At 69.1% G+C, this 25,261-nt stretch overlaps 3 protein-coding genes across 7 annotated transcripts; 2 read left to right on the top strand and 1 right to left on the bottom strand.

Moving 5' to 3' along the window:
* Positions 1–3,514: 3,514 nt before the first annotated feature.
* On the top strand, positions 3,515–5,956 carry ERFL (ETS repressor factor like). Its single transcript, XM_062598711.1, has 6 exons — positions 3,515–3,578; positions 3,840–4,074; positions 4,157–4,346; positions 4,902–5,025; positions 5,502–5,686; positions 5,771–5,956. Exons 1-6 carry the CDS (start codon positions 3,515–3,517, stop codon positions 5,954–5,956), a joined length of 984 nt encoding a protein of 327 aa, XP_062454695.1.
* A 696-nt stretch (positions 5,957–6,652) lies between these two features.
* Positions 6,653–22,224, bottom strand: ARHGEF1 (Rho guanine nucleotide exchange factor 1). 5 transcript variants are annotated; one of them, XM_062598747.1, is made up of 34 exons: positions 22,167–22,224; positions 20,997–21,183; positions 20,306–20,382; positions 20,049–20,132; positions 19,848–19,961; positions 19,440–19,538; positions 19,292–19,334; positions 18,584–18,689; positions 18,369–18,509; positions 17,621–17,650; positions 17,194–17,296; positions 17,011–17,104; positions 16,738–16,776; positions 16,118–16,285; positions 15,923–16,037; positions 15,564–15,575; positions 13,946–14,125; positions 13,623–13,807; positions 13,360–13,506; positions 13,197–13,279; positions 12,122–12,247; positions 11,378–11,492; positions 11,202–11,302; positions 11,028–11,105; positions 10,867–10,942; positions 10,615–10,782; positions 10,122–10,209; positions 9,944–10,045; positions 9,314–9,381; positions 9,029–9,187; positions 8,089–8,280; positions 7,847–7,992; positions 7,279–7,359; positions 6,653–7,109 (listed from the first exon to the last, which is right to left on the bottom strand). In XM_062598747.1, exons 3-33 carry the CDS (start codon positions 20,330–20,332, stop codon positions 7,285–7,287), a joined length of 3,264 nt encoding a protein of 1,087 aa, XP_062454731.1. In that variant the 5' UTR covers positions 20,333–20,382; positions 20,997–21,183; positions 22,167–22,224; the 3' UTR covers positions 6,653–7,109; positions 7,279–7,284. The 5 variants fall into 5 exon arrangements, with proteins under 5 accessions (XP_062454731.1, XP_062454734.1, XP_062454733.1 ...); XM_062598750.1 differs by lacking the exons at positions 13,946–14,125; positions 22,167–22,224; XM_062598749.1 differs by lacking the exons at positions 16,738–16,776; positions 22,167–22,224.
* Positions 22,225–23,724: 1,500 nt separating this feature from the next.
* On the top strand, positions 23,725–25,035 carry CD79A (CD79a molecule). Its single transcript, XM_062598710.1, has 4 exons — positions 23,725–24,271; positions 24,362–24,480; positions 24,571–24,639; positions 24,735–25,035. Exons 1-4 carry the CDS (start codon positions 23,725–23,727, stop codon positions 24,846–24,848), a joined length of 849 nt encoding a protein of 282 aa, XP_062454694.1. The 3' UTR covers positions 24,849–25,035.
* Positions 25,036–25,261: the final 226 nt, after the last annotated feature.

Raw genomic sequence — 25,261 nt, 5'->3', positions numbered from 1 at the left:
GTGTGCATGGCGCTGCACAGGCATGCCCGGGTGTGCATAGCGCTGCACACGCGTGCCCGGGTGTGCACGGTGCTCCACGCGCCTGGGCCGCGGCGGCGATGCCCGACGCTGCACGGCGCCCCCATCCCTCCGTCCGCGCTCCCTCTCCTCCCTCTCCCGTCCCGTCCGTGCCTCCTTCCCTGCGTCCCCCTCCAGCCCGGCCACCCCTCCTCGCCCTTCGTCTCTCCCTCTTTTCCTCCGTCCCTTCCTCCTTCTCCCCGTCCCTCCTCTCCACCAGTCCCCGTCTCTCACCTTCTCTTCTTCTCTCTTTCCAACCTTCCTTCTCCCTATCCCTCCTTCTCCCCATCCCTCCTTCTCCTTCTCCCCATCCCTCCTTCTCCACATCCTCTCCCCCGCGCTCTCCCCTCTCCTTCTCCCCTTTTCCCCTTTCCTCCTTCTCCCCTTCTCCCCATCCCGCCACTCTTCCCCCTTTTCTCCCGCCGTTCCTTCTTCTCCCAGTCCTTCTCGATCCCTCTTCCCATCCCTTCCACTATCCCGCCGCTCTCCCGTCCCTCTCCCCTCCAGCCCCGCCGCCGCCCCGGGGCGGCCCCTCGTTGCCCCGCCGGCGCCGGCGGATCAAAGCGGCCCATTGATCCCCGCATCGATCCGGGCCGGGCCGGGCCGGGCCGGGCCGGGGGGGCCGGGCCGGGGGGGGGGCCGGGCCGCGCTCCCATCGCCGCGGGTCATGAAACAATGAGCCGAGCCGGGCCGCGGCCGGGCGGTAATTGGGGCTATGAATAATGCAGACGGCGGGGGGGGGGGGGGCCGGAGCGGGGGGGGGGGCGAGGATGGGGGGGGGGGGCTTAGGGGGGCTGGGAGCATGGGGGTGAGCATGGGGGGCTGGGGGCATGGGGGAGAGAGCATGGAGCATGAGGGGGGCTGGGAGCATGGGGGGGGGGCCGGGCAGGGGGGGCAGGCAGGGGGTTGTTAGGGCATGGAGGGGATTAGGGCCTGGGGGGGCTGGGAGCAGGGGGCATTAGGGTATGGGGGGCATGGGGGGCTGGGGGTGTGGGGGCAGGGAGGCAGGTAGGGGGTATGAGGGCATGGGGGGTATGGTGGGCCGGGCAGAGGGGCACTGAGGCATGGGGGCTGGGGATATTAGGGCATGGGGGCTGGGGAATGAAGGAGGAATGGGGCCTGGGGGGCAGGAGGGCATGGAATGGGTTAGGACCTGGGGGGCCGGGGAAATGGGGGCCGGGGTGAATGGAGCCCCCTATGCTGCTGCGCCCCTGCTGCAAGGCCGGTGCGGCCTGGGTGCCCGCACGAGGGCTGCACTCAGGGACTCCACATAGGGGCCCTAAATAGGGTCTGTGCAGGGACTGCTTGCATGGGCTACTTGCACAAGGCACGTGCAGCACGCACGTCTGAGCGTGCACCAGGGGGGTTACACATGTGGGGTGTCCGCATGCCACTTGTGTCCATGTGTGCAGCGCATGCATAGGGAACATGCGCTGCCTCTGCACAACAGATGTGTGTGTGTGTACGAGGGGTGTGTGAAGTGTGTCTGTGCACATGTGGAGGGGGAGTCTGTGTACAGGTGTTCGTGCATAGGCGTCACACAGAGGGATGTTCAGGTCTGTAAGTGGCGTGCAAAGCATGTCCATGTATAAGTACGTGTGTGCCTCGGGGACGTGTGTGTCGATAAGGGATGTGCATAGCATGTCTGTGTTTCATGCAGTTTGGGGGGGCATAGAGTTGTGCATGTAAAGACAGTGCGTGCAAGAGCTGTGCAAGCAGTCCATGCCTGTGTGTACAAGGATGTGCAGCAGGAGTGGTCTGTGTGCAAGGGAGGTGCCTGCGTGCGTGAGCATGGTGTGCACAAGGTGTGTATACAGACTGCGTGTGCACAAGGCTGCACAGCAGGATGTGCGTGTACAGGGGCTGTGTGCATGTGACGACATGCCGTGCATGTGCGTGGCACACAGGTGTGCACAGCTGGGGGGGCGCGGTGCACAAGGGTGGGCGGTGCACGGTGCAGGAGTGTGTGTCTGGGAGCATGGTGTAGTAGGGGTGTGCACCAGGGAATGGGGTGTAGTAAGGGTGTGTTTCAGGGTGTGGGGTGTAGTAGGAGTGTGTTTTGGGGTGCACAGGGTGTATTGGGGTGTGTTTCAGGGTGCGCAGTGTGTGTGTGGAGTGCATAGCAGATGGGTGGTGCATGCAGGGTGCCTGTTGCAGTGCAGGGTGCACTAGGAGCGTGTTAGGGGTGTGTGTTGGGATGCAGCATGCATTAGGGGCACGTGCTGGGCTGCAGGATGTGTTGGGGTGCATTAGCAGTACGTTGGGGCACACGGAGGTGCACTAGGAGTGTGTTAGGGCACATTAGGGGTAACGTTAGGGGTGCGCTGGGGATGGTGCATTGAGGTGTGTTAGGAGGGCACTAGAGGTGCATTAGGAGAGTGTTAGGGTGCAACGGGGTGCATTAGGAGTGTGCTGGGGCGCACTGAGGGTGCATTAGGGGTGCGCTAGGGCCGCGCGCCGGCGCGGGGCGGGGGCGGGGGGGGGGGGCGCAGGGCCGCGCAGCCCCCGCGCCGCCCGCCGCGGGCCCGGCAATTCCCAGCGCTGCTCGTTAGTTCGTGGCTCCGGGAGGCGCCGCCGAGTTGAAAGCGCCGTAACCGAAATCAAAACTAACAAGGAAACGAGCCGCTGCCGGGCGGGGGGGAGGCGGTGGGGGGGGGGCTTCCGCCGGCCGCGGCGGGGGGGGCTGCAGCACGGCCCCGGCTCCCGGCCCCGCACCGCTCCCTGGCCCCTGCCCTGCACCCCACAACGCACCCAAACCCTCCCTGTGCCCCACACCGCACTGCACCCCCTTCTTGCAACCCACATCGTGCCCCAAACCCTCCCCACACCCTGGCCCTGCACCCACACCTTCCCATGCACCTTCCTTGCACCACCTACTGCAGCCTAGACCCCCCCACGCACCCCACATCCCCAAACCTACCCCCGTGCCCCTTCTCTGCACCCCAAACCCTCCCCTGCGCCCTGGCTCCACATCCCCCATCTCTGCAGATCCCCCTGCCCCTACAGCCCCCCTAAATCCCCCCCTTGAGCTCCCTAAATCGCCTCCCCCCACTCCAGCCCTCCCCCAAGCCTGCACCCCCATCCATGTTCCCCACCCCAGCTCACCATCTCTGCCCTTCCCACCCTCGAGACCCCCCCAAACTGCCCCCTCTTCTCCAGCCCTCGCACCTGCACCCTGTGCACCCCCTTGCCTGTGCCCCACTGCACCCCTCAATGCACCCCCTGCACTTACACCCCCATGCACCCCTCAATGCACCCCCTGCCTGCACCCCACTGCACTCCCTACACACCTCTCCCTGTGCCCCCAAGTCCCCCCCTTGCAGTCTGCCCCAGCCCCAGCCCCTCTCCTCCCCATGTGCCAGGGCTGAGCTCGACGCTGCCCTGGGTTTTCCGGGTGCCCCTGCTTGCCCCCCCCCGCCAATTTCTGTCTTGCCCGCAGGTGTGACCCCGCCGCACCATGGACTGTAACTGCGTGTCCGACCTGCTCCTCACCTCCCCGGTGCCGGCCCTCTGGACCCCAGGTAAGGGTGCTGCCGGCCCCTAGACACCCCCTGCGGCCCCAGCCCCCACCCTAGGGGGGTGCTGGTGGGGGGGGCACAGCTGGCAGCATGACACACGGCCCCTGTGCCCAGAGCCCACTACTCACACCCAGGACTTCCAGCTTGCACCCAGGACATGCAGCCCCCTCACCCAGGACCCCCCACTTGCACCCAGGACGCCTGCCTGCACCCAGGACCCACAGGCCCCTTGCCAAGGGCGTTCTGCTGGTTGCCTCCCTGCAGGCTTCGCCTTCCCGGACTGGGCGTACAAGCCGGAGTCGAGCCCAGGCTCGCGGCAGATCCAACTGTGGCACTTCATCCTGGAGCTGCTGCAGAAGGAGGAGTACCAGAACGTCATCGCCTGGCAGGGCGACTACGGCGAGTTCGTCATCAAGGACCCCGACGAGGTGGCCCGGCTCTGGGGCATCCGCAAGTGCAAGCCCCACATGAACTACGACAAGCTGAGCCGGGCGCTGAGGTGAGCGCTGAGAGGGTGCGGGGGGCCGCGGGAGGAGCCCAGGTGCCCAAGTCCCACCCATCGTCTGCTCCCCACTGCCCAGGTACTACTACAACAAGCGGATCCTGCACAAGACCAAGGGCAAACGCTTCACCTACAAATTCAACTTCAGCAAAGTGGTGCTGGTCAACTACCCGCTGCTCGAGGTGGGCGGCAGCTCGCCCTTCCTGCTGGCGCAGAGCCCCTTCACTGCCGGCGCGTCCAGCCCCGACTGCGCCACCCTCACCCCCGAGGTACTGGGGGGCCAGGAAAGGACTGGGGGGGAGGGAACCAGGAGGGTCATGAATAAGGATAGGGGGGTCCCAGGAAGGTCCTCAGGGAAGGGTCGGCAGCGGGTCCTCAGGAGATCCCAGGGGATCCCGGTGGGGTCCTGGAGGGATGCAGGGGTCCTGGGGGATCCCAATGGGGTCCCAGGGGGATGCTGCAGAGCACAAGGGGGCGCCTTGGGGTGGTGCAGGGGTCCTGGGGGATCCCAGTGGGGTCCTGGGGGGGATGCAGGGGTCCCAGGGGATTCCAGTGAGGTCCCAGGGGGATGCTGCAGAGCACAAGGGGGGGCCTCGGGGTGGTGCAGGGGTCCTGGGGGATCCCAGTGGGGTCCCGGGGGGATGCTGCAGAGCACAAGGGGGGGCCTCGGGGTGGTGCAGGGGTCCTGGAAGATCCCAGTGGGGCGCCGCAGAGCCCCAGGGGGGTCCCAGGGCGGTGCAGGTGGCTCCAGGAGGGTCCCAGGGGATCACGCAGGATCCTGGCGGACAAAGCCACCCGCCGCCGCTCACCGTCCCTCTCCGCAGACCCTGCAGTCGCTGTTCTCCAGCCCGCGCCTGGCCGAGCCGCCGAGCCGCTCGCCGCTCTACGAGCGCCAGCCCGAGGCTGAGAAGCTGCGGCTGGACGCGGCGCTGCCCTTCCTCGGCTCAGGTGAGGCAGGCACGGCGGGACCAGTGGCACTGGGACCCATGGCCACGGGGAGCCAAGGCTGCAGGGACCCATGTCTGTGGGGAGCCACAGCTGCAGGGACCCAGAGCTGCAGGGACCCAGAGCTGCAGGGAGCCAGGGCCAAGGAGAGCCACAGCCATGGGGAGCCATGGCCGCAGGGCCCCATGGTCACGGGGAGCCATGCCCACAGGGAGCCATGGCTACAAGGACCCACGGCCGCGGGGAGCCACAGCCATGGGGACCCACAGTTGCAGGGAGCCAGGGCCACGGGGACCCACAGCCACATGGACTCACAGCTGTGGGGACCCAGAGCCGCAGGGACCCACAGCTGTGGGGACCCACAGTTGCAGGGAGCCACAGCCACAGGGACCCACAGCCATGGGGACCCACAGTTGCAGGGAGCCAGGGCCACAGGGACCCACGGCTGCAGGGACCCACGGCCGCCGCTCTTGCTGCAGGTGTCTCCGGCTACTCCAAGGCGCCGGCGCTGCTGGGGCCCTACGGCCGCGCGGCGCCCTTCCCCGAGTACCCGTGGGGCTGGGGGCCCTACGTGCCAGGGGCGCTGCCCCTCGGTGGCTCCAAGCTGCCCGCCGCCCTCTACTCGCCGCACTTCTACCCTGGGCTGGCACCGCTGCCGCCGCCGGTGCCCGCCGCACTGCCGCCGCCGCCGCCAGGGCCTGAGCGCGCCGCTGCCCCGCGGCCCGCACCGCCGCCACCACCGGGGCAGGAACCGGGACCGGGGCCGGGGCCAGGACCGGGGCCGGGGGCGCTGCCGGAGCCCGATGTCACCGAGCCCGCCTCCGACTCGGAGCTGGAGATCACGGACGGTGGCAGCAGCAGCTCGGAGAACGAGGCTGGCAGCCCCCTGCCGCTGTCTGGCCGCGGGCGCCCCAAGGGCCTGGCCCGCAGCTGAGCGCCCCCCCGCCGCCCCTTTTTATACCGGAGTTTTATCTGGGGGGCGATAAGACTCTCCCCCCGCCCCGGGTCCCGTTAGACGCGGACTCGGCTCCCTCTGGCCAGCAGGGCCCCGCGGGAGAAAGGACCCAGGTGTCCGGGCCCCCGACCCCCTCCCCCTGCTGCATCCGCACCCAGCGCAGGGGAGGGGACCCAGGCGTCCGGGCCCCTGACCCCCTCCCCCTGCTGCATCCCCACCCAGCACAAGGGAAGGGACCCAGGCGTCCGGGCCCCTGACCCCCTCCCCAACTGCATCCCCACCCGGCACAGGGGAGGGGACCCAGGCATCTGGGCCCCTAACTCCCCCCCTCCCCATTGGCAATGCAACTCAGAGTCCGGGCCTCACCTTGACCACCTTGGGGGGCCCAGGCATCCGGGAACCCCAGACCCCCATTTCTAGCCAAGTGCAATATGGTCCATGCCCCCCCGCGTGCCCCCTACCCCCGCTTGTGCATCTTCGTGACGGAGGAACGAGCCCCCCCTCCTCCCTTCTGGTGTTCGCGGCCCCCCCGGCGCCTGCTCAAGCAATAAACTTGCCTCGCTCGGCCTTGCCTCTGCCTCTGGGGGCCCAGGCATCTGGGGGGGGGGCACACGCATGGTGGGGGGGGTCCTGTTCTCCCCCTCCTGCCCCCCCCACGCCAAGGACCAGCCAGGGTGGAAGCAAGAACAGTTTATTTGGCATTTTCCCAGCCTCTTTGGTGCTCTGTAGCCCCCACTCCCTGCCCCACGGCGGTGGGCTGGGGGCGGCCCCACGGCGAGGGGCCTGCTCCAAGCGGTGCTGAGGGGGCAGGCTTGGGGTGCCCCCCCAGTTTCTGTACAATGCTTAAAAAAGAACCAGCCCCATACATGTGGGGGAGGGCCCCCCACCCCCCACTTCAGTCCCATATATATACATTTATATAAAATCCCAGCAAATGTATAAAAAAAACAGCGTGGGGGGAGGCACTTGGGGGGAGCCCCCCCGCAGGGCAGGCGCTGCCCCCCAGCAGCGGTACCAGGGAAAGCCAGGGGGCAGCCCTGGTCCCCTGGGCCTCTGCGGCCGTCCTGCCGCCTTGGGGCAGCCCCGGCCTGCGCCCCACGGCAGGGCGAGGGCCCAGCTCCAGCTGCAGGGGCTGCGGAGAGAGAGAGAGAGAAGATGGGTCAGGTCCCTCGGGGCGCACTCTGCAGCACACGGTGGCCCCACGTGTGCTCCACAGCATGCTCCAGCCCCCCCCACGCCGTGCCCCATAGTGTGATGTGCCCCGCATCATGCCACAGCCTGCCCCAAGGCGCCCCACGTACCTGCCCTCATGTGTAGAGGCAGCCTGTGGAGCTGTGCTTGGCCAGAAGCTCCTGAACTTGCCAGTAATCCTCCTCGATTTCCTGGGGGCAGACCCACAGCGTGTCGGGGGGGAGCAGGGCCATGGCATGTTTGGGGAGGGCAGACCCACAGCGTGTCAGGGGTGGCAGGGCCATGGCATGTCAAGGTGGGGCACATCCACAGTGCGTCAGGGGCGCAGACCCATGGCGCGTCGGGGCGGGGGGGGAAGCAGGGCCATGGAGTGTCGGGGGTGGCAGACCCACGGCACACTGGGGGGGCAGACCCACAGCCTGTCAGGGGGAGCAGCCCCATAGTGCTCATTACAGGAGGCAGTCCCATGGCATGTTAGAGGGACTGGCCCCACAGCTCAGCAGAGGGAGCAGCCCCATGGCACGTTGTGGGTGCAGACCCACGGCGCATCACGAGGAGCAGATCAGCAGTGTGTTAGCGAAGGGCGGCCCCATGGTCCGTTACGGGGGGCAGCCCCACGGTGCGCTGGGGGGCGGCAGGGGGTTGCCTGCTGCCCCAGGCCCACCGGCGGCCCCTCACCTTGAGCCCATGGAGCGCCTCCTCCAGGCCCTGCAGCTGGGCCTGCAGCCAGGCCGCCTGTGCTGGGGCGAGCGCCAGCGGGGGCGGGGGCGCCTCCACCAGCCGCGACCCCCACTCGGGGGAGCGGGGGCCGTTCAGGGTCCCTCCTGCAGGAGACAGACAGACAGATGGATGGATGGATGGACGGAGAGAGATGCGGTGACGTGGAGGCTGCAGCTGTGCCGCCCCCAGTGTCCCATTACCTGCGGCACCGCCAGCCTCAGCGCGCTGCCCATGGCCCTCGCCCTCACTCTCGGCGCCGTCGCCGTCGTCCCGGCGCTCCTCGTCCTCGGGGGGGCCCTGGCACAGCCCCTCGGGGGTGGTCTCGGGGGGCGAGGCAGCCCCGTCGCCCGGCGCAGGGGGCTGCGCCGGCAGCAGCTGCTGCAGCGCGCACACTGCAGGGGCAAAGCAGCGTCAGGGGGTTGGGGGGCAGCCATGGGACTGGGGCTGGGCCTGGGCATGGGGTCAGTACGGGGGGCCGAGTAGTGCCCATTGTGGTTGGGGGTGAGGTGGGATGAGGTTGGGGGTCCAGGCAGCACCCGTTGTGGTTGGGGGGCACAGGAGGGCAAGGTTGGGGGGCTTGGCGGTGCCTGTTGGGGTTGAGTGGGCGTGGGGGCTGAGGTTGGGGGTTTGAGTGACACATGCTGGGGCTGGAGGGGGCGGGTGCTGAGGTTGGGGGTCTGGGTGATGCCCGTTGGGGTCACGGGCTGAGTTTGGGGGTCTGGGCGGTGCCTACTGGGTGCCGGGGGGGGCGGTTGGGGGCCAGGGATGGTAGTTGGGGGTCTGGTTGGTGCCTGTTGGGTGATGTGGTGGTGGTTGGGGGCCAGGGATGACAGTTGGGGGTCCGGGAGGTGCCTGTTGGGTGCCGAGGGTGGTGGTTGGGGACCAGGGACGACAGCTGGGGGTCCGGGTGGTGCCCATTGGGTGCTGGGGTGGCAGTTGGGGGTCTGGAGGGGTGGTTGGGGGTCTGGGAGGTGCCAGCTGGGTGCCGGGGGAGGCAGTTGGGGGTCATGGACAATGTCTGTCGAGTGCCAGGGGTGGCGGTTGAGGGCCAGAGATGGCAGTTGGGGGTCCAGGAGGTGCCCACTGGGTGCCAAGGGTGGAGTTGAAGGTCTGGAGGGGCAGTTGGGGGTCAGAGCTCACCTCTGCCCAGGGCAGTGGCAGCCAGGGCCCCCTCGCCGCCTGCCCGGGGGGGCCTGCGCAGCGCCAGCACCTCGGCCAGGACCCGCTCCGCCTCCTTCTCCATCTTCTCAGGCCCCCCCTCGAACTCGGTGCCCTCCACGGCCCCGTCCTTCTCGCGCTCTGCGGGGGGAGCGCAGCCTGTCAGCACCCCCCCCCCGGGGGGCCCCGGTGTCCGGTGCAGGGCGCGGCCGCCCCCAGGCGGGGGCTGGCGGCACTGCGGCCGCAGCCCCCCCGCTCCCCCCTCACCGTCCAAGGGCAGCGGCTCCTTCAGGGACCCCCCGTTTTCCGAGCTGCTGAGCAGCGGCTCCCGGTAGCTGCGGGAGAAAAGGGGGGGGATCAGCAAAGAGTCCAGCCCCCAAACCTCATCCGCCCCCAAAACCTCTGTCCACCACCCAAAAACCTCCATCCATCCCCCAAAACCTTTGCCTGCCACCAAAAACCTCCACCTGCCCCTCCAAACCCTCCACTTGGCCCCCAAAATCTCTCCCCACACGCCAAACCTTCCACCTGCTCCCCAAAATCTGTCAAACCCCCCAAAACTTGCATCCGTTCCCCAAAACCCCCACCCACCACACAAGACTTCCACCTGCGCCCTGAAACTTCTGCCTGCCCCCCAAAAACCATCTGCCCCTCAAAAATTCTGTCTGCCCCCCAAAACCTCCAGCCCCCCAAAACCTCCAGCCCCCCAAAACCTCTGCCAATCCCCTAAAATCTCCAAGTCCCCCCAAACTCTATCTGCCCTCCAAAACTTCTGCCTGCTCCCCAAAACTTCCACCAAATGTTCCAAAAATTCCATCCACTCTCCAACACCTCCATTCGGCCCCCAAAGCCTCCACCTGTCCCCCCAAATCCTCCCCCCCCGTGCCCTCCACTCACTAGATGGGGCTGTGGGGGCTCTGCCCGCCGCGGGCCGCCTTCACCCGGTGGCACCCCGGCAGCTTGAGGGAGCCGGCCGTCTCACTGATCATGGCGCACCAGCTGCGGGAGATGGGCGTGAGCCCCAAGCGGCCCCCCCAGCACCCCCTGGACTCCCCCGGGACCCCCCCGGCCTCACTTCTTCCTCTCCGACACGGTCTGAGCCACCAGCTCGTAGATCTGCGCCCCGTTCTCCCAGCTGATGATCACGTAAAAGGCCTTGTGGTCTGGGGGCAGCAAACGGGGGGGTCAGAGAGGGTGTCGCAGCACCCCCCCCACTGCACCCCCCTGCCGCGGCCACCCCCAGCCCCACGGGGGTCCACGCGCACACGTAACACATGCACGCGACACGAGCGAGATGCGCACATATAGGACACGTGCAGGACACGTGTGCACAGCACACGCAACATGCACATGACACAGGACATGCACGATGCGTGTGCACAGCATGCACGCATACGGCACGCAGCACCCACCACGTACCGGGGCACACGCCATGCCACGCGCACACACACAGGACACACGTGCGCGCACGACACAGCCCCATGCAGCACGGCGATCCGTGCCCTCGACTCCCGCCAGCGGCCCGGGCGCGCGAGCACCGTAGCCGCCGGGTCCCCCCGGCGCCCCACCTGTGGCCACCTCGCGGGTCATGGCGGAGCTGAGCTTGATGATGGGGCTCAGCATCTGCTTGCCGTCGGGCGTGGGCGTGATGGTGCGGCTGTGGCAGCGCAGCACCAGCCGCTCCTCCTGCCGCTGCAGCAGCACGAGCAGGTCGTCCAGCAGCAGCACGTGCACGTCTGGGGGGGAGCAGGGGGGGGTCAGCGGGCACCCCGCAATCCCCCCGCCCCATGCATCCCCACCACCACCACCACCACGCTCACCCACGGCCTTGTCCCTGGTGACGCGCCAGGTCAGCGGCCCCTCGTGCACCAGGTTCCTCTTGGTGATGTCTGTGTTCTGGGGATGGTGGGGAGTCAGTGGGGGGGGGAAGGGGGCAGGACCCCCCCATGTCTGTCCCCCCCCCCACAGCCCCCAGGCTCACCTTGAACTCGCTCAGCAGTGGATCCATGCTCTGCTTCAGGTTGGAGAGATCCAGGCGGCGCTGATAGTCCTTCAGCTTCTGCAGGGCGGAGTAAGGGGCACAGGCACCGTGGGGCTGGCAGGGGGGCTGGCAGGGGGGCTGGGGGGCACCGCGGGGCCGGCAGGGGTCTCTTACCATGAGGTTCTCCATGTCCCGCACCTCCTGGTTGACGTGGTTGAGGATCTGCCGGCAGCACTCGGCCGCCTGCTCCACCTTGGCCCGCTCGCCCGCGGCCTCTGGGGGCAGGAGAGGGGTCAGGGGTGTGCACGGCCCCCCTGCCGGCCCCGCGGCCCCCGCGCGCCCCCCCTCACCGGTGCACTTGGTGATGTTGTGCAGCAGCAGCGGGTACTTGGTGAGGCGCTGCATTTCCGTGGGGATGATGTCCTTCAGCTGCAGCCGGCGGCACCGGGGCTGGCTCTCCGCCTCCTGGGGGCCGGGGACAGCGCTGGGCCGGGGCTGGGATGGGGCCAGGGGCAGGGGCCAGGGGCAGGGGCCAGGGGCAGGGCCGGGGACAGCACTGGGCTGGGGACAGCGCTGGGCCGGGGACAGCGCTGGGCCGGGGCTGGGGACAAGGGGCAGGGGCCAGGGTCAGGGCCCGGGACAGCGCTGGGCTGGGCTGGGCTGGGGACAGCACTGGGCTGGGCTGGGGACAGGGAGGAGGGGCCAGGGACAGGGCCGGGGACAGTGCTGGGCTGGGATGGGCTGGGGACAGCGCTGGGCTGGGATGGGGACAGGGAGGAGGGGCCAGGGACAGGGCCGGGGACAGTGCTGGGCTGGGCTGGGGACAGGGGGCAGGGGCCAGGGCCAGGGCCAGGGACAGCGCTGGGCTGGGGGCTGGGCTGGGGACAACGCTGGGACGGTGGCTCAGATCCCCGCAGTGCAGCTGGGCAGCAGGAGGGCGAGGAGGGATCCAGAGAAAGGCTTCTCCGGGGGGGAATTCGCCTGGCCCAAATGGGGCAACGCTTGGGGGACGGATGAAACGGGGGGGACAGATGAAACGGTGGGACGGATGAAACAGGGGGGACGGGGGGATCAGGGCCCCTGGAGGGCGCTACCTGGATGAACTGGCTGAAGCGGGTGTCCTTGCGCTGCTTGGCCTTGAGCTGCTCCAGCGCGAAGGACTGGCGGCTGCAGAACCGCGCCGAGATCTTCTGGAACCAGCTGCCCTCCGTGCCCTCGAACTGCACGAGCCCCACGGCATGAGCCCCACAGCGCGCACGAGCCTTGCACGAGCCCCACAGCGCGTGCGAGCCCCACCACGTGCACGAGCCTTGTACGAGCCCCATCACGTGTGCGAGCCCCACGGCACACACGAGCCTTGCACAAGCCCCGCGGCATGAGCCCCGCAGTGCACACAAGCATTGCACAAGCCCCATGGCGTGTGTGAACTCCGCAGCGTGCACAAGCCGCGCACGAGCCCCACGGCGTGTGTGAGCCCCACGGCACGCATGAGCCTAGCATGAGCCCCACAGCATGCACAAGTCTTGCACGAGCCCCACGGCACATTCAAGCCCCACAGCACGCACGAGCCTTGCACAAGCCCCATCGCATGTGCAAGCCCCACAGCACACACGAGCCTTGCACAAGCCCCGCGACATGAGCCCCGCAGCATGCACAAGCCTTGCACGAGCCCCTCAGCATGAGCCCTGCAGCACACACGAGCCTTGCACAAGCCCCGTGGCACGTGCAAGCCCCGGAGTGCACACGAGCCTTGCACAAGCCCCGCGGCATGAGCCCCACAGTGTGCACAAGCCTTGCATGAGCCCCACGGCGTGTGCGAGCCCCGCAGCGCGCATGAGCCTTGCACGAGCCCCACAGCATGAGCCCCGCAGCATGCACGAGCCTTGCACGAGCCCATGCCATGTGTGAACCTCACAGTGTGCATGAGCCTTGCATGAGCCCCACAGCGTGTGCGAGCCCTGCAGTGTGCACAAGCCTTGCATGAGCCCCACAGCATAAGTTCCACAGTGTGCACAAGCCTTGCATGAGCCCCATGGCATGTGCAAGCCCCGCAGTGTGCACAAGCCTTGCACGAGCCCCGCGGTGTGTGCGAGCCCCACGTGAGCCGCACAGCATGCAGGAGCCCCACACAACCTGCACAGAGCGTGGGAACCCCACGGCCTCTCTCACCCGGGCCTGCAGGACGTCTCCGATCTCGGAGATGATGTAGTTGCTCTCCTCCCGGAGCTTCTTCAGGCTGTCCAGGAACACAGCTGGGGGCACAGGAAAGGGCTCAGCCCCCCGGAAGCAGGGCGGCGCTGGTGCCACCAGCCCCCTGCCCGCCCCGACTCACTGTGGACCTCCACAAGATCCTCGAGGCTGGGGAAGATGTTGGAGAGCTCCTGCTCGTCAAAGAAGGCCTCCTTCAGCATGGGCTGGTAGAACACCTCCAGCAGGACGCGCAGCATGCGCACGTGGGCGTGCTCCGTGAGGAACAGCTCTGCGGGGAGCGGGAGAGCGGCGTCGGCACTGGGCGAGCCCCGGCAGCGGGACATGAGGCCCCCAGGCCGGGGCAACGGCTCGCGGGGATGGTTTTGGCGCGCAGGGGGGTCTCACCGTTGATCACTTCTTGCCGCTTGACTTCGCTCTTCTTCAGCCTGAGGAGGGCGTCAGGGGCGGCGAGCTGGCGCCAGGTCGGCGGGTCCAGCTCCAGCTCCGAAACGCGCGGCTCAGTCTCCTCAGACTGGGGAGGCAGAAAGGACTGCGGGGGCTCACCCCCGCCCGGCCCCCCTGGCTCCAGGCTGCGGGGAGAGACGAGGGGTTTCAGAGCACGAGGGACAACGGGGGACGGACGGATCCTGCCCTCCTGCCCGGGGAACACAGAGGCCTCCCCCCGCGCCGTGCCACGCCGCGCCGGGGCCAGGGCTCCCGCCACCTACGTGGGTCGCCGGCGGCCCTGGGCCGGGGAGGGCCGTTCCTCCAGCTCGGTGGCGCGGGCGGCCGCCTCCAGGTCCACGTCGCTGCGGGAGCGCGGCTGCTTGCCCTTGGCCGAGCCGCGCTGGGAACGCTTCCGCTCGTATACACGCAGGCTCTCCGAGCGCCCCAGCTTCCCCGGCAGCCTGCGGCGGGGGGGGGGGGGGGGGGCGGGACACCAGCCACGGGACGTGGACGCGACAGGGGACAAGGCCCCGGCAGGGCGGACAGGACACGGGGAGCCGCAAAGGCGGAGGCGGCAGAGCCGGGAAGCCGGCCGGGCGCAAGGAACGGAGCAGAGGGCCGGGGGGCGGCGGGCGAGACGGGGGCGGGCGGAGGGCGGCGTGGGCAGGGGGGAGCCACACACCCAGCACAGAGAGCCGCAGAGAGCGCAAGGGGGTCGCGGGAGCCGCCGGCGTGTGCGTGCAGAGGGCACATGTGTGTTCACGTGTGAAGGCACAAGCGTGCATGGAGGGCGCAGGTGTGTGTTTGTGTGTGCAGAGGATGTAGGCGTGCGCAGAAGGCACAGACGCATGTTCACATGTTCATGCGTGTAGAGGGCACAGGTCACAGAGGACGCAGGCATGTGTTTGCATGTGTGGAGAGCACAAGTGTGCATGAAGAGCGTGGGCATGTGTTCACGTGCGTGGAGAGCACAGGTGTGTGCAAAGGGTGCAGGTGTGTGTTCACGCATGCAGAGAGACAGGAACGTGCAGGGTGTGCGGGCGTGTGTTGGTATGGGCAGAGGGCACAGGCATGTGTTCGCATGTATGGATAGCACAGTTGTGCATGGAGGGCACAGGCGGTCCCACGAGCCGAGCAGCGAGCGTGGCGGGGGCGATTTGAGCATGCGGGGATGAGGCAGCGGCAGACAGGATAGGCATGTGCAGAGGGCACAGGCGTGTGTTCACACGTGCAGAGCGCACAGGTGGTCCCATGAGCAAAGCAATGAGCATACAGGGGAGAATTTGAGCGTGCAGAAGGGGGCAGGGGCAGACAGCACAGGCATGTGCAGACAGCACAGGCGTGTGTTCACACATGCAGAGGGCAAAGGCGGCCCCACGAGCCAAGCAGCGAGCATACAGGGGATAATTTGAGCGTGTGGGAGGAACCAGCGGCACACAGGACAGGCGTGTGCAGACAGCACAGGCGTGTGTTCACACATGCAGAGGGCACAGGCAAGTGTTCACGTGTGCAGAGGACACAGGCGGCCCCATGAGCCGAGCAGCGAGCGTGCGGGGGGCAATTTGAGCGTGTGGGAAGGGGGCAGAGGCAGACAGGACCACATGCACGGAGGGGAGAAAGAGAAACAGGGTGAGACCTCCGGGGGGGGGGAGCGCATGCACCAGATTGGGGGGGTTCCGAGCCATGCAACAGCCCAGGGAGCCTGGGGCCAGGATGGGTGGGTGCAAGGCCCTGGGGGTGGGGGGCAGGCAGTGGAGGCAGAAGGGGGCAGCCCCCCTCCGGCGCTTGCGGCAGGGGGTCCCGGTACTTAGCTGAGTTTGTGGGTGTCGCTAAGTTAATGTCCCCTGGCACCGCTGCGCCCCCCCAAGCATGCAAGGGGGGGGCTGGGGAATCACCAACCTGATCCGCTTTCTGGGGAGAAAGAGCAGCACAAGAGCAGGGTTAGGGGGGGGGGGAGCGGCAGCAACAGCAAAGCCAGGAGAAAGGGTCGGGGGGCAGCGGTGAGGTAAAGGAGAGGGAGCCCCAGCATCCGGGCCCCCGGTGCACCCTCGCTCCCCACGGAGCTCGGCCCGCGGACGTAGGGCGGGGGTGTTGCTAAGTTAGGGGCTGCAGCAGCGGGGTCCCTCCATCAGCAGCCGGACCAAGGGGCTGCGGAGGGAGGACAAGGCAGACGAGGGGGAGGCCAGGGCACCTGCGCAGAGAGGGCAGCGGAAACGGCATGGCGGGGGCGGGGGGGGGGGGGGGGGAAGCTGCTTCACCTCTCATTCTCAGCCCCATCTTCTGTGGGGTGCTGCTCACTGCTGGCGGGCTCTGTGGGGCAGAAGCCTCGTGGCGGCGTGTCTCCCAGCTCTGTGGGGCCGGGGGGGTCCAAACCTGCAGGGAGGACAAAGAATGAGCGAGATGAGCAGGATAAGAAGCGCCGAGAGCACACCCTGAATCTGCGGCCCCCTTACCTGGGTCGCCTTCGGCGCCTTCTCCCGGGGGCGGGTTGATGGTCACGGCCACGCTGGGGGGGTCGGAGGCGGGGGCACTGGCTGCCCCCGCTTTGGGCCGCACGGTACCACCCTCGGTCTTGTCTGAGGCTCTGGGGCCCTTCCTGTCTGGGTGCGCCACCTTTTCCGCTGTGGGGAGGAACCGGGTTGGAGAAGGGGGAGGGAAAAGGTTAGGAAAACGCCCAGAGGGGGTCAGGAGACCCTTTGCACGCTCCGAACTCGGCGCAGGCTGCAGTCCTGCCTTCCGGTCCAGCCCTCTGCCAGGGCAGGGCGAGTGCCCAGGCATCCGGGCTCCCCCCCGGGGTCCGGGCTCGGAGCCCCCCACGACGAGCAGATGGAAGATGGAGATGCGAGCGGAAGGGAAGGACGGACAGACGCCAGGCTGGCTGCATGCAAGGGGGCAGATTAGTGTATTACAGGGGGGCGGCCCAGCTCTCTGCCCCGTCGGTGCTGCACACGCAGGGAGGAGGTGGGTTAATGGGGTTACAGGTTCCGACCCCCCCTCCCCGGCTGGGCTGACGTGACCCGGGGGAGGAACAGATTTGGGGTCCCATGCATGTAGGGGGGACAGGAGGGGGTACCTTCGCCCTCGGGGACTTTGCTTTGCCTGAAATCGGAATCTGCAAGAGAGAAGAATGGGGGGGGAGCTGAGGGGGACAGGGGGGTCTAAAGGACAATGGACGGGGCTCTGCCCCCAGGCCCCGCGGCATGGCCCCACGCGGAGCCTCAGCCTTGCAGCAGGACAGGCCCGAGCCCCACGAACGGTGCTGGGTGCGTAACCGGGAGCTGCAGAGAGAAAGGGGGTATGTGAAGACTTTGGGAAGAGGGGGAACCTCGTGCCCCCTCTCACTTACTGTGGGTGTCACGGTTCCAGAGGGAAGTCCCCGGGAGGATGAAGCCCTTCCGGGGCTTTGTTTGCAGCTCCTCCGGCTTCTTGATCCCTGAGATCTGTGGGGTGAGGCAGGGGCGCGTCAGCGAGACCGGGAGAGGGTCCCTCCCGGGAGCGGGCAGGGAGCCCAGGCGGCTGGGCGCCTCACCTTCTTGCGGAAGAAGTTGGATTTTGATTTCTTGCTGTCACTGAGCTTGGTTTTAACCCCCAGGTACTTCATGTAGGTCACGATGGCCCCAAAGATGGCAGAGCTGGGATGAGGGAAGAGAGGGGCTGAGGGGCGGTGAGGGGTGGAGAGGGCTCCGTGGGGGTCGCCCGCCATGGCGCCGGCCCCACAGGGCTGCAGATGTTTCCTCCTCCGCCCTCCGACAGCCACAGCCTGAGCTGGGGGTGCAGAGCAGCCCGGATAGCACTGCAGTACGCTCCAGCATGGCGAGACACCCCCCACCCCAAACATGGCACCCCCCAACACCCTCGGAGTGCCCCAGCCACCCTCATGCCTCCCTGGAGACCCTCAGGTACCCCTAAAGCCACCCCACCGCCAGGCGCCCCGAGTGCCTGCCTGCTTTTCTCACCTTTTTTCCTCGTCGGAAGATATCGTGAGGCTGGAAAAACAAGAAGCAGCAGTGCACGGTGAGCCCAAGTGTCCGGGGAGCCCTGACCCCCCCCATCCTCCTGTGCTGCTTGCCCCCCATCGCGTGTCTCCACATCGAACCCCCCCCCCCACTGTGGCCAGGGGCTCCCCAGGTGGCCCCCTCACCAGTATGCCAGCCCCATATCTGCCTGTCGGTGTCGGCACCAGGCGCTGGAGCATGTTCTGGTGAGCACGGGTGAGCGTGTGCTAGGACGGAGCAGCTGGGACAGACTGGGCTGGACGGGTTGTGGGGGACGGGGGGTTTATACCACGCCGAGACTGATGCAATCGTCAGCAATACCCAGGAAAAGGGGGGAGGAGGGCAGGAAGGGGGTGTTTCCCCCTCCCAGGCCGCAGCTGCTGGCTCTGTCTGCGCTTCTGGGACGGGCGCCCAGCGGGGAGGGGCGCCAGATGTGCTGGGGCCGCACGGAGGAGGAAGGGGGCTTGCAGCCAGCTGAGGAGGGTCCCTGGCTGGGCCGCGGGGGTAAAGGGCCTGGGAAGGAGCCGGTGCATGCATGCGCACGCAGGTGCGGAAAGCGCGGAGGCGCCGGAGTCAGCCGAAGCACGGCGCGCCCCTCTGCTGCAGCGTTGTCCGCGCGCAGCCACGGGTCAGGGCCGAAGCACACGCACGTCGGCACGTTCGGGGCGCGGGCACCTGCACGCATGTGTCCCCGAGGCGCCCCACTCACTGCATCTCCTCCAGCCGAGCCAACAGCACCTCCGCCAGCTGCTTCTCCTTGGCCTCCCGGATGCCAACGTCCCGGGTCTGGTAGGACTCCAGCTCCGTCAGCTCCTGCTCCCCTGGCGTCATGCCCATCAGGCGCTTGGACCTAGGGGAAGGGGCGTCAACGGTGGTGGGACGCACGCCGGGGCCCCCGCACCGCGGCCCATGGCCTCCTCGCACCTGAAGTCCTCCAGCTGCCGGGAGATCTCGGGCTCCTGGAAGGCCTGGATTTCCTGCAGGTACCGACGCTGCACATCATCCGCCAGGAGCTCAGGGCGCGTGCGGTCTGCAGGCGAAGGGGGCCGTGAGCTGCCTCCGGCTGTGTCCTCGGGGAGCCCTGCCTGTGCCAGCCCCGGCCCCCCCAGGGCCCAGCCGCCCCTCCGGATCTGCTGGGGGTGGAGAGCGGGCCGCCAGTGGGGAGTGCTGGACATGGCAGGACTTTGGGTGGATGGAGAGGGGAGCGGGCAAGGGGCTGCACACAGGGGCCCACTGGAGCGTGCAGCGTAGCGTTGCGGGGCTGGCTGCAGCATCCTCAAGCACCAGGAGATGGTGCCACGCAGCTGTGTCGCGTTGTTCCCCCCCCCCCCAGCGGAGGCCCCATGAGCTCAGCGCAGCCGGGGCTTCCCAGGCGCTTCCGGCCTTTCTCGCGGCAGCCAGCTGGGTGCGGCTGTGCGGCTGGTGGAGGAAGGGCCAGGGCCGGCAGGAGTAGCGGGTGCTGGGGGGGGGAGGGCACAGGGCTGCGGGTGCCAGGGGGTGCAGCGGGGGGAGCGGAGGGGGCACAGGACGTGCCATGGGGTGCAGGCACAGGTTTGGGTACAGAACCAGGGCAGAGTAGGGCTGAGTCCTGTCACCAAACCCCGCTCTAGGGGTTGGGGGGGGTTAACTCACCCAGTTCGAACTGCACTTGGTGGGGGACAGGCACCCGCAGGAGCTGCGAGAGATGGGGGGAGGGTCAAGGTTGCCCCTCTAAGCCCCCCGAGCAGCCCCACAGCAGGAGGGAGCTGGGGGGCACAGAGGGGCCAGGGGTGGCGCTCACCCCCGCCTTGTCCAGGAACAAGTGGCAGAACTCAAGGAACTGCTTCTTGCCCTCCTTGGGGTTCATCCTGCGCAGCATGTCCACGTGCAGGTAGCAGAGCTGGGGGGGCACAGGCAGGCAGGGGCTGAGGCAGGGTCCTGCTCTCAGCGCCCCCCCCTTCCCCCAAACCCCCCGGGTATTACCTCAGCTCCAGCCCCTGCCAGCAGGGAGGGGGGAACAGAGAGAAGAGGTTATTCAAGGGGACGCGCAGTGCAGCCTCCTACATGCACGCACCCCCCCGGGGGCAGCTGCACGCATGTGGGGAGCCTTTCGTGCCCCTAGGCCTCCCTCCTGCTGGCCCAGGGGGCCCTGTGCTGCCCCCCCCTCACCCCAGCAGTGCTGCCCGCCCCCCCCCCGCAGCACACTCACCACAGGGCAGGAGTCGAACTGGAGGACGACGTGCTGCAGGAAGGCCATGAGATAGGCTGGGTGCTGCCGGACCAGCTCCAGGCTCTGGAACATGCTGTTCTGGTCATCAGGGTTCTGGTGGGGGGGAGCAGAGTGAGGTGCCTGTGGGACCCCCCAGCCCTGCGGCCCCCCAGCCGCTGGGGCGCCCTCCTGCCCACTCACCGGCTCGATGTCGTTCTCAAAGTCCTCATCCTCGGCCCCGATGATGGCCACCGCGGACCCGCCACGAGCGCCCACCGCCGGGCTCTGGGGGGAGAGGCGGCGTTGAGGGGCACAGGGAGGAGTGGGGTCGGGGGGGTCCTTCTGTGGGACCCCTCCCCCCAAGCACAAACAGCCTCTCGAGGACGCATCTCTGGCCTGGAAATTTGCCCGGATTGCGGCGCCAGGGCCACCCCCCCCCACCCCGAACCACTGCTCACCCCGTTAAATGCCTCCTCAGGCTCCATGGTGCCCCCGGGCGGTGGGGGGCCCCGTCCGCCAGCTCACGGGGTCCCACCTGGAAGGGAGAGAGGGCGTCATGGGGAGGCGAGACGAGTTTGCTGGGTCTCGGCTCAGCGTCCGGGCACCTTCTCAAGTCGCGGCCCAGGAAGTGGCAGGAGGGTTCCCCCCCCCCGACAACAGCGGCGGGCAGGATATAGGCATGTGGTTTGGGGACACGCCGGGGCGCGCGACTGGAGGCTCTCTCTGCCCCCCGCCCCGGCTCAGACATTCAGAGCTGGGGGTGGCGCCGGGCTGTCAATGGGGCTCTGTGCTGCACAAAGAGCCCCATTGAGAGCCCAGGGGGGCGGTGCGGGGGGGGGGGGGGAGGCCCTGCTGCCGGCCCCACCCCACCCACGCCCGGCCCCCACGCTCCTGCACGCATGCACACATGTGCATGTGCACCCCTTCACACGCTCACACCCCTCTGGGCACCACAGCCTGCACTTCTGCCCGCTCTGACCCCCGGGGGGCAAACCTCTGGGGCGGGGGGGTGCTTCAGGGACCCCAGGGTGGGGGACACAGGTGCGCTGAGACCCCCACGCTCCGGGCACAGTGGGAGGCTGGGGGCCTTCCAGGGCAGAGCCGGGGCTGCCACCCCCCCATCACTCCCTACGCGCGCCCCACGCCTACCTATTTCCGAGCGGCTGCTGGTGAAACCAGTCTGAGGGGCAGGAAATGCAGCAACCCCCCCAAGCCAGGGTGGGGGGGACACAAGGAGCAGAGCCCCGAGGGGCTGGGGGGGGCAGGACCTGGACACCTGGGCTCCTGGGGGCCCCTCCCGCTGTCGCCCCGCGGCGGAAAGGCGGCTCCTCAGGCTCTAAAACAAAGCGTCGGCCCCCGGATTATTTACAGAGAGAGCAAGGCTTCCTGTAGGAAGTGATGTGCAAGGCGACGGCACCGAGCCCCCCCCCATCTCCCTCTGCCCCCCCCCCAGCGTGCCCTGCGGCCCCCAGCTGTCCCAGGGCCCCCACGCAGACGAGGGCTCTGCCCCCCGGTGCCCCTCACCTCTGCCCCACAGCCCCGCGGCCTGCTTGGCAGTGCCCGCGGCCACTGCCCTGTCCCCGCTGGGCCGCGTCCAGGGTCCAGCTGTCTAGAGCGGGCTGCGCTGAGAGCGGATGCCCCCCGTCCTCGCGGGGAGGGCGGGATGCCCCCCAGGCAGGGAGTGTCACCAGAGCCCCGTCCAAATGCCTGTGGGATTCCCAGCATTGTAGGGCCACAGGGAAGGGGTGAGAGCCGGGCCCCCCTCAGGGCAGGGGACATCCCCCGGGGGACGCCGGCACAGCTGGGCCCCGCAGCCTGCGCCGTGGGGGCACGGGGGTCTGGCCACACAGCCCCAGCAGTGGGGTGCCCCCCTTCCCCCGGACAGGGCTGCCCAGCTGCGTGCACCTCGCCCACAGCCAGGCCCACGGCCGGCCTCTGCACCACCCGGGCCAGGCAGACCCCTGCCCCACACACGCTGCTTCCAGCCCCATGCGCTTCCCCTGCCCTGCATAACCCCCTGCCCCATATTCATCCCCTGCCCCACATTGCCCCCAGGCCCAGGCTCATCCTCTGCCCCACATAACCCTCAGGCCCACCTACCCTCCCGGCCCCACATATCCCCCTGGCCCTGCACGCTCTCCCGGCCCCGTGTAAACTCCAGCCCCATCTGCGCTCCCAGCACCCCCCCGCCATCCAGCCCCGCCTTCGGTGCCGGTGCCGATGCCCGGGCCGACACGACGCCGGAACCCGCCAGGAAACGGTCACTTCCGCCGGCCCGGCCCGGCCCGGCGCGGCCCGGCCCGCGGCGGGGGCACTCACCGCTCGGGCCGCGCCGGGCCGCGCCGCGCCGCGCCGCTCCGCCGGGCCGCGCCGGGCCGGGCCGGGTCGGGGAACCGGGAACCCGCTGCCTGTTCCGGGCGGGTCCGGGCCGTCCGCCCCTTCTCGGCGCTTCCTGCGGGAGGAGCGAGCCGCGGGTCCGCCTCCCCCGGGCGGCGGCGGCCGCCCGCCCGCCGGCCGCCGCGGGGCTCCGGGCGTCTCGGCCCCGCATCCCCGGGAGCCGCGGGCATCCCGGCTCTGTGGCCCTGGGAGCACTGGGACCTCCAGGCTCTGAGCCCTGGGCACCCCGGGCTCTGCGCCCCGGGCACCCCGGCTCTGTGCCCCTGGGAGCTCCAGGCACCCCCGGGCTGTGCGTCCCCAGGAATCCTGGCTCTGAGCCCCTGGGAACCCTGAGACCGCCTGGCTCTGCACCCCTGGAGAGCCCCCAGTCCTGTACCCCCACCTCTGTCCCCCCGGAGCCCTGGGTGCCCCAGCTCTGCACCCCTGGGAGCCCCGGGCACCCCGGCTCTGTGCCCCTGGGAGCTCCAGGCACCCTGGGCTGTGCGTCCTCAGGAATCCTGGCTCTGAGCCCCTGGGAGCCCTGAGACCGCCTGGCTCTGCACCCCTGGAGAGCCCCCAGTCCTGTACCCCCACCTCTGCCCCCCCGGAGCCCTGGGTGCCCCAGCTCTGCACCCCTGGGAGCCCTGGGCACCCCGGCTCTGTGCCCTGGGAGCCCCGGGCATCTTGGCTCTGCACCGCTGGAAGCCCCGAGCCCCATGTCCCCTGTGTCCCCAGCCGTGCAGCCCTTCTGCTCCAGACCCCCTAGTCCTGCATCTCCTGCGTGCCCCCACGAGAGGAGCCAGCACTCTGACCGCCGCCCTGGGCAGCCCTCCTGGGTGCTCAGGCTGTGCCCAGCGGTAGGGACGCCCCCTCTCCGGTGTGACGGGTGATGCCTGGCCCTCATTCGGGGTGGGGTGCTGAGGCCGCCCCCCCCCCCCGCTTCCTGCGCAGGCATCCTGTGTCCCCCCGGGAGGGCCGGGGCCCCCGGGCGAGGGCAGGGGCGGGCGCGGGGCGCCCGGGCGCATCTCCTCCCGCGGGGAGTAGGCGCGCGGCGACGCCGATGCGGCGCAGCGCGGCACGGCATGGCGGGTGCTCCTGGGCGGCGCGGCGCCCTGCAGCCCCTCTTCCTCTGCCTCTTCCCAGGTAGGGCCCGGCCAGGTGTGTGTGTGGGGGGGGCTCTGGGGGTGCGGAGCAGGTGGGAAGCATCCCATGGGTGCTGCGGAGCTGGGCAGTGAGGGCTACCGCGCCCCACTGATGCCCGGAGGGCAAAAACCACCCTGGCCCTGCTGCCAACCCTGAAGCAGCAGCTGGTGGCTCTGCTCTGCCTGCCCGGGGGGCGAGGGGGCCGAGGGGGCTGGCTGCACACCCCCTCCCCGGCACCCCCTCCTCAGCCTCCCCCTCGGGGCACCCCGGAATCGCCTGCGCCCCGGCCAGGCCCTCGCACTTCCTGTCAACAACGCCCAAGAAGAGGAACTGAAAGCAGCCCGGGGGTTTGGGGGCCATGCAAGGGGTAGGGGGGTGCCGGGGACGCCCCTGGCTCCAGCCCCAGCAGGCCCTGAGGTGCCCCTACGCCCTGCCCGCAGGCTGCCTGCTCCTGGCGCCCGCCACGGCCAACCTGACCTGGAACAGCACCCACTCCCCTTTCCCGCCGCCCCCGCCCCCGTCGAGGGTGACCCTGACACCCATCTCGGTGGAGAGCCACCGGACCACGGCGGCTCACTGCTGCTCCAGCGACTCCAACGTGGTGGTGAAGGCCGGCCCCACATCCCGCACCTTCACGGTGGGCGACCACGCCAGCCTGGAGTGTGAGTTCAAGGCACCCAGGGAGGCCACGGTGACCTGGAACCGCGTCTACCCCCGCAAGAACTGCAGCGCCTTCTTCGCCCCCGTCAACGTCAGCTGCAGCAACTGCTCCGTGGTGCGGCATGAGGACCGCGCCACCCTGGCCTTCCACCACGTCGGCAAGGACGACGCTGGCCTCTACTTCTGCCGCGTGGAGGCCGGCTGGGCCGCAGGGCAGTCGTGCGGCACCTACCTGCGTGTGCGCAGTGAGTGTGGGTGTGGGGTGGGCAGCGAGGGAGAGGGGCTCTGGGCCAAGCCAACGGTTGCATCCCCCCGCCATGCACACCCCCTTTCAGAACCGGTGGCCATGCCCTTCCTGAACCTCAAGGAGTCCACCAAGAACCGGATCATCACCGCCGAGGGCATCCTGCTGCTGCTCTGCACCGTGGGACCCGGCCTCTTCCTATTCTTCCAGGTGAGCGCCGGGCGCGTGGTGCTGGCGGCGGGGGGGGGGGGGGCCGGGCCAAGGCCCCGTCCTGAGCTCTGCCCCTTTCCGCCGCCGCAGAAGCGCTGGGCCAACGAGCGGCTGCTGCAGAGCAAGAAGGGCGCCTGTGAGGAGGAGAACCTGTATGAGGTGAGGCTGGGGCACCGCGTGGGCGCCCTCCGCCACGGCGCGGCGTGGGCCGGCCCCCTGGGCCCACCACCCCCGCCCTGCCTTTGCCTCTGCAGGGGCTCAACCTGGACGAGTGCTCCATGTACGAGGACATCTCGCGGGGGCTGCAGCCCACGTACCAGGATGTGGGCAGCCTGGGCGCCGGCGACACGCAGCTGGAGAAGCCGTGAGGGGCCGCCCGGCAGGCCCGCGCCCCGCTCCGGTCACTGCGCCGCCCGGCCTCCCCCCGCCCTCTGGCTTCCCCTGCGCGTGGGGGCTCGGTGCCGCGTGGCCACAGACCCCCGGCACCGCCCCCTCCCAGCTCGAGCGCCCCCGGCTTCGCTTGGCTGCTGAATCGCGGGGTGCCCTGCACCTGGGCAGCTCAACAAGGAATAAAGCTAACGAGCTGCTGCCAGGGGTCCTGGAGTCCATGCTGCGCAGCGGGGCGCTGCTGCAGCCAGCGCTTCTCAGGCTTTCTGGGTGGGAAGCGCCTTGGGGGCTGCAGCCAGATTTTCCCGATCCTCCCTCCTCCTCGCTCCCGAAGTGAGGGAAGAAAAGCAAAGCTCATCCCCTCTCCCACCCCAACCGCCCGGAGCGCCAGCGC

Source organism: Rhea pennata, chromosome 36 (assembly GCF_028389875.1).
Source record: "Rhea pennata isolate bPtePen1 chromosome 36, bPtePen1.pri, whole genome shotgun sequence".
Lineage (NCBI taxonomy): Eukaryota > Metazoa > Chordata > Aves > Rheiformes > Rheidae > Rhea > Rhea pennata.
Note: the sequence above shows the minus strand (reverse complement) of the source record. Positions and strands in the feature narration are given on the sequence as shown.